At 37.3% G+C, this 20,272-nt stretch overlaps 2 protein-coding genes across 4 annotated transcripts in view; both read left to right on the top strand.

Moving 5' to 3' along the window:
- The window catches only part of METTL24 (methyltransferase like 24), a 102,224-nt gene extending 82,662 nt beyond the window's left edge, over positions 1-19,562 (top strand). Inside the window, exons 5-6 of one of the 2 annotated variants that reach the window (XM_032484694.1) lie at positions 10,787-10,915; positions 14,072-19,562. In XM_032484694.1, coding sequence (XP_032340585.1) covers positions 10,787-10,915; positions 14,072-14,221 — 279 coding nt within the window. In that variant the 3' untranslated portion in view covers positions 14,222-19,562. Of the gene's footprint in view, positions 1-10,786; positions 12,176-14,071 lie in introns of those variants that run through there. The other variant, XM_006187407.3, reaches the window with a different exon arrangement.
- The window catches only part of WASF1 (WASP family member 1), a 123,249-nt gene continuing 113,784 nt past the window's right edge, over positions 10,808-20,272 (top strand). Inside the window, exon 1 of one of the 2 annotated variants that reach the window (XM_032484689.1) lies at positions 10,808-10,915. The gene's annotated coding sequence lies outside the window, so the exon portion shown is untranslated. Of the gene's footprint in view, positions 10,916-14,079; positions 14,186-20,272 lie in introns of those variants that run through there. The other variant, XM_032484688.1, reaches the window with a different exon arrangement.

The following is a 20,272-nucleotide window of genomic DNA, read 5'->3' as shown; positions in this document are numbered from 1 at the left end:
TCTCCATTTAGATGCTCATGGAAAGCACTGGTATGAGGATCACTAGTAACTGAAAAGAACTTAAACTTGCTAAGTATAATATCTTGTAAGAGATTTGGCTTTCTAGGAAGTTCACATGTTATTACTACGTTATTCAGGGAAGTATCCAGTAAGCTGTCATTCTAGTTAACATGATTCAGGGCTATCCTTGGTGCCTGAAAATGTCTGCCTGAAACCACCCACTCCCTGAAAAATAGAGCATTCAGTTTAGGGAAGGTGTTCCTGGTGACAGGTTAACAACGGACTGGCCGCCAAGCTCCATGAGTGGTGTATGCATGTTAAGGAAATGGCATCTTTCCCTGTTTCTCTTGAAAAAATGCCATCTGGAAAACTCAAGCGCCAATAAAACTTCATTGCCTCATGGCTGAAACCTTCCAAGGCATCAGCAATTCTTTTTTAAAAGGATGATGAATAAGATGATAGAGAATCCTGGGAACATCAATTCAAAAATTATAAAAACAGCCACCACTGAAATCAAGCAAGATGATGAAGTCCCAGGTTGACAACTGACAAAATTTTCATGATTACCTCCATTCTCTATGTTCTGGGCCAACTCACAGGCTTAAGAAAAAAAATCCATTGTATGTAGTGATCTCTTTGGTTTAGTTTAAAGTGTATAGACTTGAGTGGTTTTCAAAGAGAACCATCTGCCAAATGTCCCACATGTCAATCTATGGCAAACAAAGTAGTAAAGGTGTCTTTCCAGTTTAACTGTTGGGCAGGCATTCTGCTGTTCCTGATGTGGGACTGAGAAAAAAGGAAGGTTTTAGGGCAATCAGAGAGGAGAAATCTCTATCAGAAATCCTCTGCAAGGCACCTGGCAGTTGGAGGATTAAGCTGAGTCTCCTCTTCCCCCTCCTCCTTCTTCACATCATCTTCTTTTGCCTCTTCCTTGTCAAACAAATGAGTCTCTTATACACTTTAATCTTGATAAATGTTTAAATGACTCCTCCACTCCTCCATATGTGCTGTGCCCTTTCCTTTCTTTTGAATTTACAGTCCTTCCTGCTTGTGCAATTTAGAGATTGCCAGGTATAAATCAGTAGATGTTGTGAAACATGAAAAAATACAAATTTCTCATTAAATTCATATTATGGTGAAAATACAATGACAATTCTTATTTTTTAGGAAGATCAGCTCTCATCTTGTCATCTAGCTCTGTGGAGGGTAGATTTCTACTGCGGGTCAGAAAGTCCCAGGACAACTTACTGAATTATACCTAAGAGAAGCTTGGGCAGTTTGCATATGTCTTTAGATTGCTCCAGTCAAGATGTTAAAATGAATTTGCCTGAAAAAAAGGTCACTGTACATGAATATTAAGTGGGTGGCCTTTCAGAGAAAGAAACAACAAAGAACTTCCCATTAGAAACAGATTTCATAACTATATGCACTGTTTGACCTCAATTATTTTTAAGGTAGTATTTTAACTACAAGAAATATAACCAAAATATTAATAGTAATTTCCTCTTGGGGTAGGGATTTTGGACAACTTTTTTCTTCTTCTCTATATCTTTTTGTACTTTCCCAATTTTCATGTCTTATTTTTATATATAGAAACAAACGAAACAGCATCCCAAATTGTTGTCCCCTTCTAGGGAATGGAGAGGCTTGAGGGGGGTGGAATGTCATATGTTTTTTTCTTGGTATGTTAGGTCTGAAATAATTTTTTTCTTTTTGACAATTTAACACATGACATGGTGTTGGCTGTCAACCTGGCCCCTTCCGGTTAGACCTGAACCTGAAATCAGGAATCAAAGGGAATGTGTAATCCATTTTTGGTGTGGAGGGGATGAATTAGTGGAAGGAAACCCCTCTTTAGCAGGAACAGGAGCCTTATGGCAATTGTGTCAGCCTCCACAGATGCAAATGGTAGTTTTCTTCTTCTTATGTGTTTTTGTTAATTTGTACAAAACTTTTTAAAGCATGACGTAGCAAAGAAAATGTCCCAGCCCCAAATTATGCCTTTTGGTCATGCAAAAGCTTTGAAATCAATGTAATGACAATGTTATTACTCCAGAAAAAGCACATGGAACAAAGGGGAGAGGGCACTAGTTCCAATGACAAAATAAGCTACAACTGCTAAAATGCATGTGCCTTGTCTGAAGGCAGAACTAATTGCTTCCTTTTACCCCCAAGAATGGCAGCAAGTGGGTCATGCACATGCTAGGAGCTCAACAAAGACTTATTAGATTAATAAACACTCCGTATTTGCTTTCCTCCTGTCATTTTTGCAAAGGGAACTGTAAATTCAGAAACCCTCAACAATTTTTTATTTTGTGCTCGGTTTCCTTAATATTATGAGGGTATAAGAGCCCCTGTTTTGATGTCAGACCCAGTTAGATTCCTGATTCTGCCACTTAATAGCAGTATGACCTGGGTTGTTTGGCTAACTTCTCTGAATCTCAGGTTTCTATGGAAACTGCCTGGATTTGGTTTTGGCTTCGCTTCTTACAAGTTGTATGACCTACTGAGTCCTCAGTTTCCCCATCTGTCTCATGAGGATAATGAAACACTCATTTCATTTGTTTGTTGGGGGATGAACTGGAGGCATTGCATAAAAAGTGCTTAGCATGCTGCTTGCTAGGCACATAGCAAATGCTTAAATAGTTGGCTGTTAGGGTTTTTTTTATTACTAGTAGACGTAAGATAAAATAATATATGTGTACTGAGGGATGGCACATCTAAAGCAAGTATTAGGGGCTTTTAAATAGTATCCAGTGAGAACCAGTAAACAGTTATTTCTACAAGTCATTGTCTTAACATTTTCCCTAAAATGAGGTGTTTAGATACAATCAGTATCTGAATATATAGCAGATTTCTTTGAGTATTTTATGGGTAATTTCTAAATGTGGGAGTTGGTATTGATCTTTCTGTGTATAAAGTTTTTTCCTCCTCATTGCAATTGCTACATAAATTTAACAGGAGGTTCAAAACTGATACTGCTTTTTTTTTCTTGAAAGTTTAAAAAAACCTCTTAATTTTTTCCCTTATTTTCTGACTTTTAGCCATACATCTGTTTATAGTTTTCTATCACTTAATCTTCTCTTTTCTCTTGGGTTGGGACTCATGTATATGTCTTGATTATAAGCAGAAGTGATTTTACCTAATTCCATATTTGTAATTTTGTACTCTTTTTCTTAAAGAGGGCCCTCAAATTAAATAAGCTTCAAGCTCCACAAAACCTGGATTTGCCCCAATTATAAGTTACATTTGTTTTGCAGGTGAAAGACTTGACACATTCAACTTAAAATTTCCTAAAGTGAATGTTATTTTGAGAGTATTGTGAGACTAAATACATCTTTATTTTCTTGTTCCACTTGAGGCCTGACTGAATTTTGCTTTGCTTCTTCAAGAAAAAGCATCTGTGCTTTCAACAAAAATATACAGATGTGTAGAATTCATTGAATGGTCAAAATAATGTCAGTATCTGGCTTCTTAAAAGTATACTAGAATTTGAAATGTATAGAATAGATGAAGAAAGCTAACTTCATTAACATGATGCCCAAACCTAGATTTTTTGAGCTAAAGGAGCTAACAAAGAATGAGATTGCAGACCCATTTTGTTAATGCACTATGTATTTCTGGGTTAAGAGAGGAAGGGAGAGTGCAGTGTAGTGGTCATGAGAATTCTGGAAGAAGAAGAATTGCCTTGGTTTTGAAGCAAAGGAGGAGGCAAGAAAGAAATATGTAGGGAATCTAGAGGAAGAGTAGTAATCCCAGAATTAGAAAATTGCTGACCAGTTCAGGAAGTGCTGAATAAGAACAGCGTACTTTTAAGTGGGGACTTCAGCTTCCAGTAGGCATGGATTGCTGGCTTATTGCACTGCCACTAACTACTTCACAGAAAGCTTCAAGCCTAAATAAATTTTTCATTAGGGACACCACTCTTTATAAGTAGCTAAGAATACTAGAATATGTTGAATGTATTTAAAAGCAGGTAGAATTACATATGAAAAAATTGTAGTGGCTTAAACAATAGAAGAAATTTCTACTTACATAAGAGAAGTCCAGAGGTAGGTAGTACAAGTCTTGTATAGAGACTTCATAGTCATCAGGGGCCCAAGCTTCATTCAGCTCTCTTCTCTTTCATCCCTAGGGTGTAGTCTTTCTCCTTATGGTCCAATATTGCTGTGGTAGCTCCAGCCATCACATTCTCACTCTAGGCAAAGGGATGGAGAAAGCACTAAGTATAGCTCTTTACTTTAAGGAAACCTCCTGGAAATCCCACATGACACTTTCACTTACATCTTATTGGTCATATTTTAGTCACATGACATATAACCATAAAAGAGATAAGGAAATACAGTCTTTTATCTGGGCAGCAATGTGTCAGCTAGAAATCAGGGTTTTGTTATTGAGGAAGAATAAAGAATGGATATATGGGCAAGTGATACCTCTGCCGTGTTACATTTGCCTTTAAACTAAACAATAGTATATGTTGCTATTTTTCTTTACTAAGAACCAAACATTTTACAGAATCTGAATTTGTATTAATGTTCTTAGTGATGAACTGATATTAATTAGAAGTAAATTTAGAAAATGCCAGATTGTGCTTTTCTGGGAGCTTCTAGTGCAAAGAGATTCTTAGCAGAGAAGGATATTGAGAGAAGAAGGGAATTATGCTTCTTTCTCAAATATTGTAGCAGTCCTTAAACAAAACATTTCACTTACCCTTGAATCTCAAGGAAAATGAAGCTTAGAGTTGTAGACTCACCTCAAAGCTGTATTAGTGTTTGATGAATGTGTGTGTGTGTGTGTGTGTGTGTGTGTGTGTGTGTGTGTGTGTGTGTTTATCTAAGACTCAGAGCAGAGGAGTGATGTTTGAGAGGTAGAATATTTGTCACTGTTTCATTAGTTTGTGATCTTGGGCAAATCCTTTAGCCTCTTTAGAATTTAGTTTTCCTTGTCTATAAAATGAGGAAGTTGGGCCAGATATTCACATATCCCTACTGGCTTTAATCTTCAATAACTTGGGCCCTGGGAGATCCATTTAATCATCTTTCCTTCCATCCATCCATCCATCCATCCATCCATCCATCCATCCATCATATTTGATAGTGCCTGGCAGTAGGGTAGAAGCTAGGGATTCAAAAATAAATAAGTTAATGACTTCCTAGAACTTATAGTCCATCTAGGATACAGGGACAATACCTCTTTTGCCTCTTGTCAGATGGAAATGCAGTTGAAAAAACTTTTCAGTTTCACTTCCCAATGTGCTGTATAGAGATGGTCCTTGACTATCATGTTTGAAATACCTCTGTATATTTGCTGGTCAAATTTTAATTCTTCCCCCAAGTCATCTCCCTAAACATAGCTGCTGTGGTGCAGAGAAGGTACATTTTTATATTTAGCTTAAATAAGATAATCTTAATCGGGGAGCAGGAGGCAAAGGGGTTATGGATCTCATTGGGAATTAGTAAAAATAATAACAGCTAACACCAGTGGAGCACATACTCTGTGTTAGGTGCTGTGCATGGTGCCTTATGGGCATTTCTCCTTTAACCTTAAGAGAGCCCTGTGGTAGGAGTCCTGTGTTTTCCTCTAAGTCACTGAGAGGCTAAACAACCTGCCCCAGAACCATGTGATGAGGCCATTTGGCTCTAGAGCTAAGGTCCCAGGGAATACAGTTTTCTTAGAAAAGTGCTCATGGGCACAAACATATTTTTTTGCACACAGTTCCAAGGAATACAAGCCTTACTGACACCTTTGGTGATGTGTTTGGGAAGCCTTGGCCTAACTATATGCTAACTAAGAAAACAGCTGGTGTTGGAAAACTACCATATACCTTTCCAGGCCAAAGATTACCAGGTGTGGATACTTTCTGCACCTGCTTATGAGAAGGGGGAAAACGCAGCCTGCCTGTGCTGGCACTGAGTCCTTTGCATACACACCATAAAAATCTCACCCAGTGTCGTCAGACATTGATTCTCAAAGTGTGGTCCAGTGGTTCTCAGATTGTCAACTTTTGGACCAGTAGCATCACCATAAGCTGGCTCTTGGTGAAAATGCAAAACTCAGGCCTTACTCCAGATCCACTGAATCAGAACCTGTGTGTTCACAGCCTTCCAGCTGATTCTGCTGCTGTGATACCCTGAGCAGCACTGCCCAGTGGAACTTCGTGTGATGATGGAAATTAAAGCAGTTGTCTGGTGCTGTCCTTGGTCCTGCCAGACTCCACCCTGGGCCATGTCCCTTGCTGCCATCTCAATCCTGTCTAAATTTGCACTGCGTTGTTCCCTGCTGTTGCATGTCACCAGCAGCCCAGTTGACTTCTTGACTTGTCACCAGCTCACCCATTTCCAATCCCTGACCTAGGTTTCTGGGTCTACGTGCTATATTACTTCATCCAGCCTAGAAGGTTCTTGCCCAGCAGCCTCAGGTTAGCTCTTTGGAATAGTCTAGAGATCTGCCCCCCCCCCCCCAAAAGTCTTTCTTTGTAAATGTTTTCCTTAATTCTTTAAAATTCATTTACAGGGTGTTGCTCCTGAGTGGATTACTACATAAAAATTATTTTCTTATATCATTAGTTCAGAATTGATCCTACATTAGCTTAGAGTGACCCTTCATATTTCTCATAATACACAGGGCAAGTCTAATCTCTCTTTCCCTAGTGGTAGCAGAAATCCTGTAATGTTACATTTCTGCCAGCCAACAATGACAATTGGGCCTGATTTAGTGTGTTTAATGTCTAAGGCTCTAAAAGAGACTTTTAATCCTCTTGTTCGTTTAAGATAGATTAATTTCTTTTATTTTTCTACAAAAACAAGATCCTCTTTCTAATGTGCTCAATTTTTAATTTAAGCAGATTATATATAAAAGCCTGGATTTACTTTGCTTTAATCATTAGATAACAACCTTTCAAAATTTAACTAAAAGTCAGGAAGAAGTTGTATTAATAAAATTGTTTTAAATTATGGTTGAATATTGACCTTATAGAAATAGTTATTTCAGGTGGCTGTTGTGGGTTGAACTGTGTCCCCTCAAAATGCATATGCTGAAGTCCTAACCCCCAGTACCTCAGAATGTGATCTTACTTGGAAATAGAGTCTGGGTCAAGGCAGACGTAATTAGTTTAAATAAAGTCATAATGATGTAGGATGGGCCCCTAATCCAATATGGCTGGTGTCCTCATAAAGGGGAAATTTGGACACATACACAGGAAAATGCCATGTAAAGATGAAGACATAGATCAGAGCAATGCAGAAGCCAAGGAATGCCAGAGATTGCCAGCAAACCACCAGGAGCTAGGAGAGAGGCATGAAACAGATTCTCCTTTGCAGCTCTCAGGAGGAACCAACACTGTTGGACATCTTGGTTTTGGACCTCTAGCCTCCAGAAATGTGAGACAATAAATTTCTGTTGTTGAAGCCACACAATCTGTGGCACTTTGTTACAGGAGCCCTGGCAGACTAATACCCATGCCAGCGAATCTTAGTCCCTTTCCTCTCATCTCTGAAGTCCTGGGTGGATGTACACAGGATAAACTTGTGCCCATGATGAGGAAGCTGACACATGGCCCCACATTTTAATCCAGTTAAAATTAAAATTCTATTTCCTCAAAATGTCCCGTAAAATGTGGTTTATTGTATAATTCAGGCATAAGGAAAAGGAGATAACCTTTGATGGGAGGACTACTTTAATGCTTCTGAAGTTATACCAAATGGGTTGCTTCATCTACTTTCTTTGAGACCCTTCTACCCAAGAGTATGTCTTCAGTTATTGCAGAGTTTACAGAGTTAACACTTACTTGTTTTTCTCAAGAAACCTCATTTAACCTAACTATACTAGAATTAGCACTTGATTATTCCAATGTAATAATTTGCATGATTTTTTGTGCCATAATTGTTGAGAAAGCTGATACTAGAATCTTAAAAGTGGCATGTCTTATTCAGAGATGTTTAGTGCCTCATAATAACAATAATATTGGGTGCATTATGCAGTAATAATGGAAATTACACTTGCAAAATAGTTGTGGTAATGGAACATTCTGAAATGCAACAAACAGAAAAAGCACACTGGAAGAGAAAACCATGTTTTATGCACGGCATTTGGCTGGCTGTGCTCTCAGGCTGGAGGAGGGGAAAGAGCTATGTCCTCAGTCCTGTTCTACCTACCCTGGCTACATGATTTAGATCAACCTATGTAATTCTGATTGAAGTGAAGAATTTTTGGCCACTGGAATCTAAAGGGGGTTGAGGGAGTGTGGTTGTGTTTGAAATACTTTTTGCTCTTTAGATAGGGTAGCATTTTGTAAATGAAAATTGAATTTCTAAAGAAAGCATATATTTGTTATGATTTAGCCTAATAATATGGTTTTTTCCCCTGTTGCTCATAACTTCTGATTGATAGCCTATTTAAAAAGTATGTTTGGAAAAAACATGCAAAGTCTATTCCTATATACTTCACCAATACACTTTTTAGGTGAATTTTAGGCTAACTTTACCCTGTCCCTTTAATACTTTGGTTTATTGATCACACTCAACATATGTAAACTCACAGAAAATCATGGTAGAAAATAAATCTACAAGAAACCTAAGAAATTTCTAACTATATGAATTGACACAACAAATGTTGATTTTGAGTTCTGAATATTTTCTGTACCAATTAGGAAATGTTGTGGATTTTTGATTAAATATTTCTTTTGGCAAATTAATTACCATAATTCAGGATTACTTTGCTTAAAAAGGCAAAAGGTTAAACAAAGCCAAGGAAGTGCCAGGGCAGCAGAGATGAAATAAGAGTCAATTAACTATCGTGTCCAGTTCACAAAAATTATTTTAGTCTTGTATATTTTCACATGGAACCTGCCTTTACTCAACTCCTTTCAGAAAAGAAAGTTTGTTTTGGGTTTTTTTTTTTTTAACTTTAGCTCATTAATTTTTGAACCATTGAACCAACAAATTGGTTTATGTATATCTAGCCTTTTCTAAGTCTTCTTGATATCCTTGGGGTTGTTACCATCATTATTCCCCTGGTGGACGAGAGGTACTATCCAAGGCAGAGTGAAAGCAACTCCTGCAGGGTCTTAGGATGTCAGGCAAAGATCATTTTCTTGGACCAATTATGTCTAAATTCTTTGCTTCTCCTCCTCCACTCAACTTTGAAATCACACAAGGAATGTTACTGTTGCACTGAGAACTTCATGTCTCAGCTGCATATGAGAAATTGTCACACATGCAATGAGAGAGAGGAGAGGCTGGGGCAGGATTGGTCTTGGTCATTATCCATCCTTCTAAAGGCAAAGATACTTCACTTTCACAGGCAGGATATTGGTTGGCAGCTTCTAGAGGAGCCGTTTAGGGTTCTGCTGTCACCTCTTGGGACTACAGGCTTTGCTCTAGTGCAGTGATTCCCTCCATCCTGATCATTCCAGTTTGTGTCTGAATGCTGTCAGCCTTCCTCTGTGTGGTCAGATTATCCCCTTTAACTTCCCCCTCCATTTCTTGGCAGCAGAAAAGTCATTTTTTTAATCAAATCCTTGCTTACCTATAGGGCTGTTTTGCTGAGATTATGCCTGTAGAAAGTAATTCTTCAAGCTGGAAAATGTTCTGCTTCCCAGTGTAAAATGAGGATGTTAATAACAATAATTATATTCACTGACCCTTATTCACTCTCCAGTAGTACCTTATTTTCCAAAGCAAAAGCGTTTTAGAAACTCTGAGTTACCATTTTTCCTCTTTTTATTTTTTTAATGGGCAGTCAACCTTGTTTCATGGTTAAGAACATGGGCCATGTAGACAGACTCAGTTCAGATTTCACCATTGCCTCTCCAGCTATGTGACTGGGGATGGGTTACCCTCTGAGTCTGGTTTCCTCAACTTTAAATAGGAATGCTAGCAGAATCACCCTTGCAGAATTGTTAAGAGGAGTATATGAATATTGCAAGGTAAAGCACTTAGCATAGTGCTAGGCACACAGAAGTACTCAGTAAGTAATTAGCTTTCATTGCTTTCTGGAGGTATTTGGGATTCTGTTAGTCTAATGGATTTTGTGCAAAGCCAGCAGAAAGGAGCTGATTCTCATAACTTAATTAATTGCAAAATCTCTCCCATCCTACTCTTCTTCCTATATTCTGTCCTATCTGGAATGTGAGCTTGTATTTATCAGATGAACAGAGAATAGTGTTGCTTTAAAATTTTGTTTTAATTTTTAAAATTAAAAAAAATTGTAGAATGCTGTGCTGATATATACTTTATAAATAAATCATGGAATAATAATAATAATAATAATAATAATAATAATTTTTTTACAAGTCCAGTGTTAAGATACCTGAGAACTTTCCCTGGCTTTCAGTTCTGATGAAATTGGAGAGGTATAAGATTTGTGAGGTGGGCTCTGAAGGCACTGACCCTCTGTCAGTCCCTCTCTGCAGGCCTTCATTCTGCCAGGACACGGATGGGCTCCCCTGAGTAGTGTTTAGGTTGCTGGGGAGAGGCTGTGGGCACAGGGTCCCGTGATACATATTTTCCAGCACTTCCTTTTCAGGAATTCACTCCCACTTGTCAGAAATTAAGAGGAGCCATCATGATTTCTGACTGGTATTTTATTATTTGTATATTAACATTTGGTGTGGAGTGAGGTTAGAAATCATGTCATAGGTGGTCATTTGACAAAGACCTCTAACTCCAACACTTGAAAAATTCTGCTTTCTTGGGAGGTAGCTATACAGTGATGCTCCTGATAACAAGATGGTATTTTTAACAATGTTTATTGACTCTGCTAATCTCATTTCATCATTTTGTTACAGATTGATGTTCTCAAAGCAGATCTGGAAAGTGCAGAATGGAAAGTTTTGGAAAATCTTATTCTGGAAGATGTCCTTGAACAAATTGGACAGCTCATCTTTGAGATCCATCTCCACTGGCCCGGCTTTGAGGTCAGTGGCAGTGACAGCAGTGTTGTGCGGTTCTGGTACAGCCTCCTCAAAGAGTTAGAACTACAGGATTTCAGGCTTTTTCACAGTTACAAAGATTTATCTAAGCCTCAGCTGTTCCTGAAGAAAGATATTTTCAATGCAAGTAGCTGTTACACTCTGAGTTGGGTGAATACGAGATGGAAATAGGATGCAGGCCCTCATCAAGAACTCAAGAAAATATTTGCAGCATGGAGCATGACTATGATTCTAATACACCTCCAGGCTCCCACTAGCCTGTGACCTGCTTGAGGCAGAGATTGTGTTATTGCCTTTGTAGTACGTGTAGCCTGGTGCCTGGCACGTGGTAGGGACATAGTTAATTAACACTTGTCGAGGGAATGGACACAGGAGTCAATCTCCTTCTGCCCAGACCCAGGCTCTTTGCCCGTTTGCCTCTGACAAAGAGGGGATTATTGTTCTCCTTCATTTTAACCTGGAAGATAATCCCCCACTTATCTCAGTTTTCCCTAAAATTTGTTATGTGTCTATAATCCATGAATTCACCACCATGAAAAAAATTACATAACATTTCCATTTTTATTCCTTAAATTTGTAGCCTACCATTTAAAATAGGACCTTTTATTTGATGTTAACTCACCTCTTTCAAGGTTTTTCTGGTTCACCGTGTCATTAACATTCTTTATAACTTTGTAGATTTCAGTCTTTACTCCCAAGCCTTTCCTGAGGCCATCCATGCTGTGGCTTTTTAAGAACCACTGATTTTGGTTTCTGGACACACCAAATTCTGTCACTAAGCTTGAAAGACTAGACTACCAAGATCTTTAGCTCAGGATTCTTTTCATACTCAGCCTTAAATCCCTTTCTGTTCCTATGAAACTAAGCACAAAGCAGAACTTGGGGGACTTCAAGCCTGATTTCTAGACCATAGACTTGCCTTTGCTGTCATTTAAAAAAAAATACATTATCTCTAAGATTAAGTGAGTTTTTCTTTGCTGATAGTTGGCATTTGTTGTAAGCCTGTGGCCTGAGGGCCAGAATCTCTCTCTTTCTTGGGATGGTTATACAGTGTTTCACAGGTACCAATTCTTTTTACATTTTTTAAAATTAAACAGAAAATGAAGGTTCTCAATAGTTCAAATGGTCTCTTATCATTTCTATTTTCAGGATTAGACATTTACCACTACACATGAGTTTTAAAAATTTTATTTAAAATAAATTAAATATTATAAAAAATAAACCAAATTATTACCTTACTATAAACTAAGTATATTTTCTGGCATTTTTTACATGCTGGAAGAGCAGGAAAACTATACATACATTATATGTTCGAGAAATCTGGGGAGAGAACTCGTTAGTTCTAATTACTACTAGACTTGATTCCTTTTCCCAATGCTTTCCCTCCTTTTATCCCAGACATTTCCTGGGTTGGCTTTTTGTTTCTTGCAGTGGTTTGAAAATAGCTTTCCTCAGGTGAGAAACCAAAATATATTAGCGTTAGATGATCTTACTAACTTGGGTTTAAAAGGGAACAAGACTTTCTGTAGTGATAATTTTTAAAAATATAAGTGAGATTTTTATATTAAAGTTTATAGTACACTAATAAAAGTCAGTGAGTTGGAGTACCAGTTTGAGTAACTGTGATGTGAAATAGTAGTTTAGCTGCTTTCAGTGTCCCTAGGTATTTCGGAAGTACAAGAAGTCCATAAAACTCTAAAGTGGTTTATACTGTTAGCTTGCATGCTATAGCCTCCAAAACAAAGTTAACTTTAGTCCTATTTCTGTTCGGATTATATTACAGATTCTCTTTCATTTTTTAACAACAATTTTATACACTAAAGTATACATATTAAACCATTTTATACATTAAACCTTTAAACCTTCTTATACACCAAAGTATGAAGTGTACTAATCCTAAGGGTCTAGTCTGATCAGGTTTTAGATATGTTAACATTCATACCAAGATTTTTAATTCATAGGATTAAAGATTAATAGCATTACTGAAAGCCCCCTTTGTACAGGGCAAGTTACCACTTATTCCAGATTGGTGGTGCAGAACATTGGCTTCATCACACTATATATATATCTGAAGCAAGAATGGGTGTACTGTTAAGGAAAAAAAAGAAGACAAACTCAAAATAAATCACAAACACACCCACCCACACCCACCTACTAGGCAGCCTGTTCAATAGTTATTTGTACTTATTTTATGCTTTTTCCCAAGACTGTCCTTCATTCCCTTCATGGATGGTTTGAAATTTGTGTTGAATATTCTGACTGTTGCTATGGTTTCCTTGCCTCTAGAATTATTGTGCTTTTTGTGTGGGCCAGGGTTTCTTAACCTCAGCACTATTTCCGTTTTGAGCTGGGTAATTCTTTGCCAGGGGAGGGAGGGCCATTCTACGTGTTACAGGATGTTTAGCGGCATCCCTGGACCTCCCCACTAGATGCCGAGAGCGCCTTCCCTTCTTCCCCTCAGTGTGACAGCCAGATGGGTCTCCAGACAGTGGTAAAGTCCCCACGAGAGCAAAATCACCCACTGTGGAGAACTACTGGTGGAGGCCATGAGGATGGTCTAGACTGTCACAGCTCTGCTGTCTGGGGAGACCCTGCTCGTGAAGAGCAGGCAAAACAACCACTATTGCCACCATAAACCACCACAAAAGCAATATAAAAGGAATACAAAAAACAAGCAAAATCAAGAGCTGCTGTTTATAGAGAGCTTACTATATGCCTAGTACTGTGTATAGATTATTCCTAATTATCCTGACCTATAAGGAGACATAATTTTACTGATTATACAGTTAAGGAAATTCTAAGAGCCTAAATAGCTTATTCAGATTATTCAAATAGTAAATGGTGGAACAGGAATCTACATATCAGCCTGTCAGATCCCAAAGCCCATGTAGGTCCCCTCCACAGTGCTGCTTCAATAGTCTTTGACAAATGTAAGGACGTATTTTTGCTTCCCTATTAGTAAATGGGAAGGAAAACCTACAAATGTAGTAAGACCAGACCTGCAAATTTGTTGGAGTTGAGATCATTTTTGTAGCATGCAAGTTTAATTTTAACAATCTACTTAATTAAAATATGGCCACCAAACAGAGGCTTACTGAAAAAAAAGTATGAGGACCCAACAACTTCTCTCAATATATTCAGGTTGCCAGAAAAGATCTTGCAAGGCCTGGAAGTGACGCTTGGCCCTGGCTGGTCCCAATACGTGGCACTTTGCTCCTGGATTTTAGAAATGGTCCAGTTACTCAGAAGTGCAGTGTGAGTTTCCTTTCCTTGTTTCAAACTTGCCTTTGACCTGTAGGTATATGAACTCAGAAGTGAATATCTATGACGTATATATCTTAATTAACTCCTACCAGATCAGTGCTTATAAATGAATCTGAAAATACAAATTTAATAATGCTCTTATCAAATGATTAAAAAAGCTGTTCTTTTTTAGATGAAAGACATGATATGTGAAAGACAGGATGTAAGAGATTCAGAGGTCAACCTTTTAGCACAAAATCTGTGTCACAATTTGAGATTAAACTCAAAGGAAAACAATTTTCCCTTTCTCTCTTAGAGTGATTGCATTTGATGCAGTTATAATAGGTTATCGTATAAATATTTGTAACTATTTGACATGTTCAAATGAAGTGAGGCAGGAAGAAGTAAACAAACCTCTGTTAGAATTGGTCCACTAGTAGTTACATCATGGTAGAACAAAAGTAAATTCATGAATTTACAGTGTTCAGTCCAAATCAGTTATGCATGTAAGCTTTTCTGCTTTGGCTGTAAGATTTAGTATATGGTAAATACAGTACAAGGTTTGCATTTCATAAGTATTACATGTTTGAATTTTGCAAAGCTTGGATTAATACCAGGGAAGCAGTCTCATCATATTTCTCCAGATGAAAAATGAAAGCCTCATTGAAACAGATTATTATACTTGACAATACAATGGTATGTACAAGCTCAATTATGTAATATGATTCTCTTCTTTTGGAGATAAATTTATGTTTGCCTTTTAAGCAATAACATTAATTCTTTTTGTACTAACCAATTGCTGGTTCTTTGTGAATTCACTACATTTACTCTTATGCTAAAATGTCTTCCTTTTTCTTACATTTAAAGGTACGTTTGAACTTATCACATGAAACCATAACACAAAGATTCAAGATATCATTAAATCGCCTAAATTTAGAAATTATTGAAATTCTTTAATTTTATTGTATTTCTGTCCTTAAGAAAAATAAATCAAGCAAGTTTAATGTCACACTTTATATTTAGCACTGTATGGAGAAGTGCTAGTTCTCAACTCATTAAAACTCATGCTTGTGAGTGATTTCATACTCTCATGTAAGATATTTTAAGTTTTTCTTAGTGATTGGTTTTGTGTGATAAGAGTGTCTGAAATAATAAGGGGTATTTTTTCTTGCCAAGTTTGAATTCTAATCTAATCTATTTCAGTAGAGAAGCTCAGTATACATGGGACAGATACGTAGTCAGTAAGTTCCAGGGAGCTAGGTTGGTAAATGGCTGAGGTCCTGAGTCCCTCAGTGGTTCTCCTCCACTGCAGCCCCTCCCTCAGGATCCCCAGATCTCCACAAGATCAAACAGTTAATGTACAGCACAACAGGCAGCCTCCAGGACCCTGCCCCAGCACTGTGGTTAACGTCTGTTCTAACTGCTCTATGTCCTGCATTACTAGTCATTGGATATTTTGACATCACTCCTAGGTGAGTATATGTAATAACAAAAAGTCCAAATGGATTCTATAACATTAATGAAAAACCACATTATGTATCAATAAAAATAAGCTATTAATTATCTGTACAAGAAAATATTATTTCTCAAGGATTGATAACACATCAAACATCATTTCCTTAGGGACCCCCTTATTGAAGAACCCCCAGCTATGTCTCCCTACAATGCCCTCTATTCTCCCCAGTTTTACACTCCTTTTACTTTAGTGTATTTGCTTGTGTAATGGCTTTCCCAGCAGACTGGAAGCTCCATGCGGGTAAGGGCCATGTCTGTAGCCCCAGTGCCTGTCATGGAGCCCACTAGGTAAAAGGTGCTCCATAAATATTTGTTGAATATGAATATAAAGAAAGCTATTTCACATAGCAATTTTCAGTGAAATTATTTCATCATCATTTGTTATTGAAGTTTTTTTTTTTTCTGGCATTAAAAATATCTTTGGAATTTAGATGGACCACTATCTCTAATTTTGGCTTATTTAATTTTAGGCACAATTTGTCTTTTTCTTGACATGGTTATTTATTGCACTGCTTGTTGCAAAACTTCCTGATTAAAGGATGCTAACCCGAAGAGCTTTTTTGACCTTAGGGACTTGAGAACTATATAATAATTGAATTGAATAAATACAATAATAATTAAAAGCTGAATTATTATTAGAAGTTATCCTAGGTTATTAGACCTCAATCTCCTTTTCTTATTCCTCATTGTCCTTTTTTTAAAAATCCAATTCCCAGAAAACACACCTCTTAGAGTGAGTGTATTAGACCACAATTTACAGTAGCATGGAGAATATTTTTCAGTTTATGAGAGGAAGAAGGTATGATGAAGTAAGGGTACTTCTGCCAAGGATAGGGGCTGGTATTCTACAAAATGATTACAACTACGTTGTTCTTCCAGGACAAAATAATCAAGGTAATTGTTCAAAGAGTAAAAACAAGGTGAGAGAGGGTACTGTGCTTTCCAGGCTATTTGACTGAAGTATGACCAAGAAAAGCCCTTTTTCGCACAGTTATGAGAAAGTGATGGGGATCTAACTCTATGGAAGAGGCCTTGAGAATGTCTTTAGCTGCAGGTTCTCTTTGCTACTAAGGGATGAAATAAACATAATCTTTTAAGCTACCTCAGAGAGAGGAAGCTGGTAGCCACAAAGATTAGAACACAAATATGACAGTTTTAAAAATACACAAGTAAGTGGCATTATGTAGAGGAGGCAGGATAGCAGGATGAAGGGAGACAGACTATGATACTGCTGCTAACTAGCTGTGTGGTACCGAGCAAGTCATCATCTTTATTGGCCTATTTTCCTAAATTGGAATATTTGATTTCTAAGATTTCTTCTAAGCTTGAAAATCTCATTATTCTAAGATTTTTGTGATTAGAGAAGGCTTAGATGGTGGTTAAATGATTTATTTACTTATGTGCTATAAAGGTCTTAGGATAAATTCAGAAGGATCTAAATGATATGCCTATTCAGAAGAAAAGGCCCAGGTAAAAGATGAATCCATTATGATGACTCTCCAGTCATCAAGTGAAGTGCCCTTAGGGAAAGTACCTTCTTGGATAGCACACTTAAATTCACAAGTTTCTACAAGTCAGAATGTTTCAGACTGCACTTGTTTACCCTTCTGCTTCTAAACTGTCCTAACAAAGTGGCACTATCCCAAGATAATAGGTTAAGTGTTTATATTTATGGTGATCCTTCTGTATGTGTATGTGAGTATATATGTGTGCATTTATGTATATATGTATGTATGTGTGTGTGTGTATATATAGACAGAGATAGAGCAGGAAACTACACCGTAGTGGTCCTAGGAATTCAGTATGCCATTGATGGTTAGAGGCCTAGAGCACTAGAGGTAAGGCCTGTTGCGTTGGAGGAAAGGACTGGGACTGAGATACCTGCGGCAGTGGTAACTTCCGAGGGCCACAACCTCAGTGGAAGAGGGTTCTAAAAAATCTGCCCCCTCCCCACAACCCTGCCCCTGGAGCACAAGAAAGTCTATCCTTGCTGTTGATTTGGGGAAAAAGTTTATGAGAATTTGAGATCTCCAGTCTGTTTATGGGGTTGAATTTATAATCACCCAGTGAGGAAAACCATAAATTGAGAGGATGAAAAACCAGTTCTAGGGAGAGATAACTTCAGGGGTATATGGCAGAAGCAAATGTAAAACCACTCCAAGGACTCTTCAGCTTGGGCTTTCCTCCAAAAAACAAGACCCATGTAAGATGAACTCCTAATAAAACATTACAACTGACAAGGAAATGGCTCACCATAAGAGAGTTTACAGACATAATAAACACTGGGATTCTCAGCTCCAGAACTTGAGCTAAGAGTTATAGTCTTAAAGAAAGTGTAATATAAATTGTTTAAATTGATTAAAGGCACAAAAGACTAAATAGAAACCATAATAAAATAAGACATATGAAGAGCAGGCAGATATAAAAAAGTACAAATAGACCTACCATAAAGGAAAAATAGTCATTGGAATGAGTTTAATGGATTAATCAGCAGATTAGACACAGCTGAGGAGACTGTAAAGTGAACTGGAAGATAAACCAGTTGGGAGGAAACTACCTAAAATGCAGCACAGAAAACTATGAACATATTTATTTTTAAATGCGATATCTTGTAAGTAGTTTTAACCTTAAAACGCCTTCCAGAAGATGAAGCAGTGAAGCTGGATATCTGAGCCATTGTGCCTAAAAGGTGGTACTAGAACCATACGGCAGCCATATGTTGTTCCTGAGCACATAGCATGTTGCTGGTGTGACTGAAGAGCTGAATTTTAAATTATGTTTACTTTTAATTAGTTTAAAAACTTATACTTGGTTCAATTATTAGAAAACCCTTAGCTCTGTTTGGAACAACTTGGACATGTAAATCTACTTTGTATGAAACAGATAAAACATTTGATGAAAATTTAGTGTCTGAATTAAGATGTGCTTTTAAGTGTAAAATATACGCCAAATTTCAAAGACATAGTATGAGAAAAGTAAAATGTTAATTTTAAAAATAACTGAATGTTGAAATAATATTTTGGATTTATTATATATACGTATTATTAAAATTAATATCCCTTTATTAATGTGACCATTAGAAAATTAAAATTTACATATATGGCTCACACGTTTCTATTAAACAGCACTAAACTAGAACGCACACTTAAATGCAAAATGTTTGAGATTTGAGTTAGTCTTTCAGATCTCAAGTGCTGATGGTTGGAGAGTAGGGTGAGGGGAGCTAAAAATTCATCTGAAGACAGTTATTGCAATGATAGGAAGCTGTACAAGCAAAGGAGTGACACCTTGTCACTAAAAATAAAGCCGCTCTGAGAACTCTGGCTGCAAGTTGTGGCTTCTTTTCCCTTAAATTCCAGATAAAGTTGCAGTGATTAGGTTAAGAAAATTGTTTCTACAATTATTAAAGTGACTGAACATGGGAGGTGTATATATAAATATATAAAGTGTTAAATATCACATACATACATACATACATACAAACATATACACATGAGCACACATACACACGTATATATTTATGGTTAACTAACTTTCGAGTTTACACATACTAAATAAACAGCATAGTTTCTGAAATACTTAAGGTAAACTCAAACTCTTCACTAATTCTCATTCTTACTGTGAATCTGGGGACCTTGCTAAAAGTGCCAACTTTGACCCAGTGTATGAATATATACGTATTTTAAAAACTGCAGTCTTCTCCTAGTTCATTCATTTTATTTACCCATTGATCAAATAAACATTGAATAATGTGAATTTTAAGCCAGGTGCTGTGATAGTATCTTCTTTCCATTGGATCTTCTCCTTCTTAGGTCCCTTCGTACTTGCTTTGTTTATACTGTTATACATGACACATCATTGATTTTTAGGACATAGCCTTATTTCAGAGATGTCAGAATGTGAAAAACATGCATCTTTGATGAAATATAGCATCAGTGTTCCCTAGGTCTCACTTTGCGACCCACAGTTAACACTGCTGATTGATAATTTGACCTGGATGGAACTTCACACTTGCCTTCCCCATACCTGAATTCATATGGCTCCCCCAACCAGAATTCTACTTTCTTCCGAATTCTGTCTCTTAGTAAGTGACACCATCTCCAGATGATTCTGATGCAAGTGGTTCTCAATCCACATTCCGAGAAAGTGTTCTTCAAGGAGAGCCTCTATAATTGTTGCTAGTGCTGCAATCCTTCCAGCTTCCATCCAAGGGATTGCTATTTCACTGTCAACATTTTCTTCCAGATAATTTATAAACATGCCAAGGACAACAACCAGCCTCACAATGCATCCAAGAAATCACTCTATACTTTTCTACTTAGAGAAGTGCCTGTTTGATGCTACTCCCTGTTCCGTATCTTAAAACTGGCTCTTTATTTAGCACAAAATATTCCCAGCTTCTGCTTCAACATTTAAATATTCAATTAAACCTTTCACTAAAGCATTACTTTTATTCTAACTTTTAGGAAGGAAATTTGTCCTGGGTGTGACAAAAGGGTTGCAGTGAGGGAAAGGAACCAGATGGTAACCACTTAATTCTAGTAACAACATGACCTTGAGACTTTTTTATGCTGGAAAAGAACT

The sequence above is a fragment of the Camelus ferus genome, chromosome 8 (genome assembly GCF_009834535.1).
Source record: "Camelus ferus isolate YT-003-E chromosome 8, BCGSAC_Cfer_1.0, whole genome shotgun sequence".
NCBI lineage: Eukaryota > Metazoa > Chordata > Mammalia > Artiodactyla > Camelidae > Camelus > Camelus ferus.
Note: the sequence above shows the minus strand (reverse complement) of the source record. Positions and strands in the feature narration are given on the sequence as shown.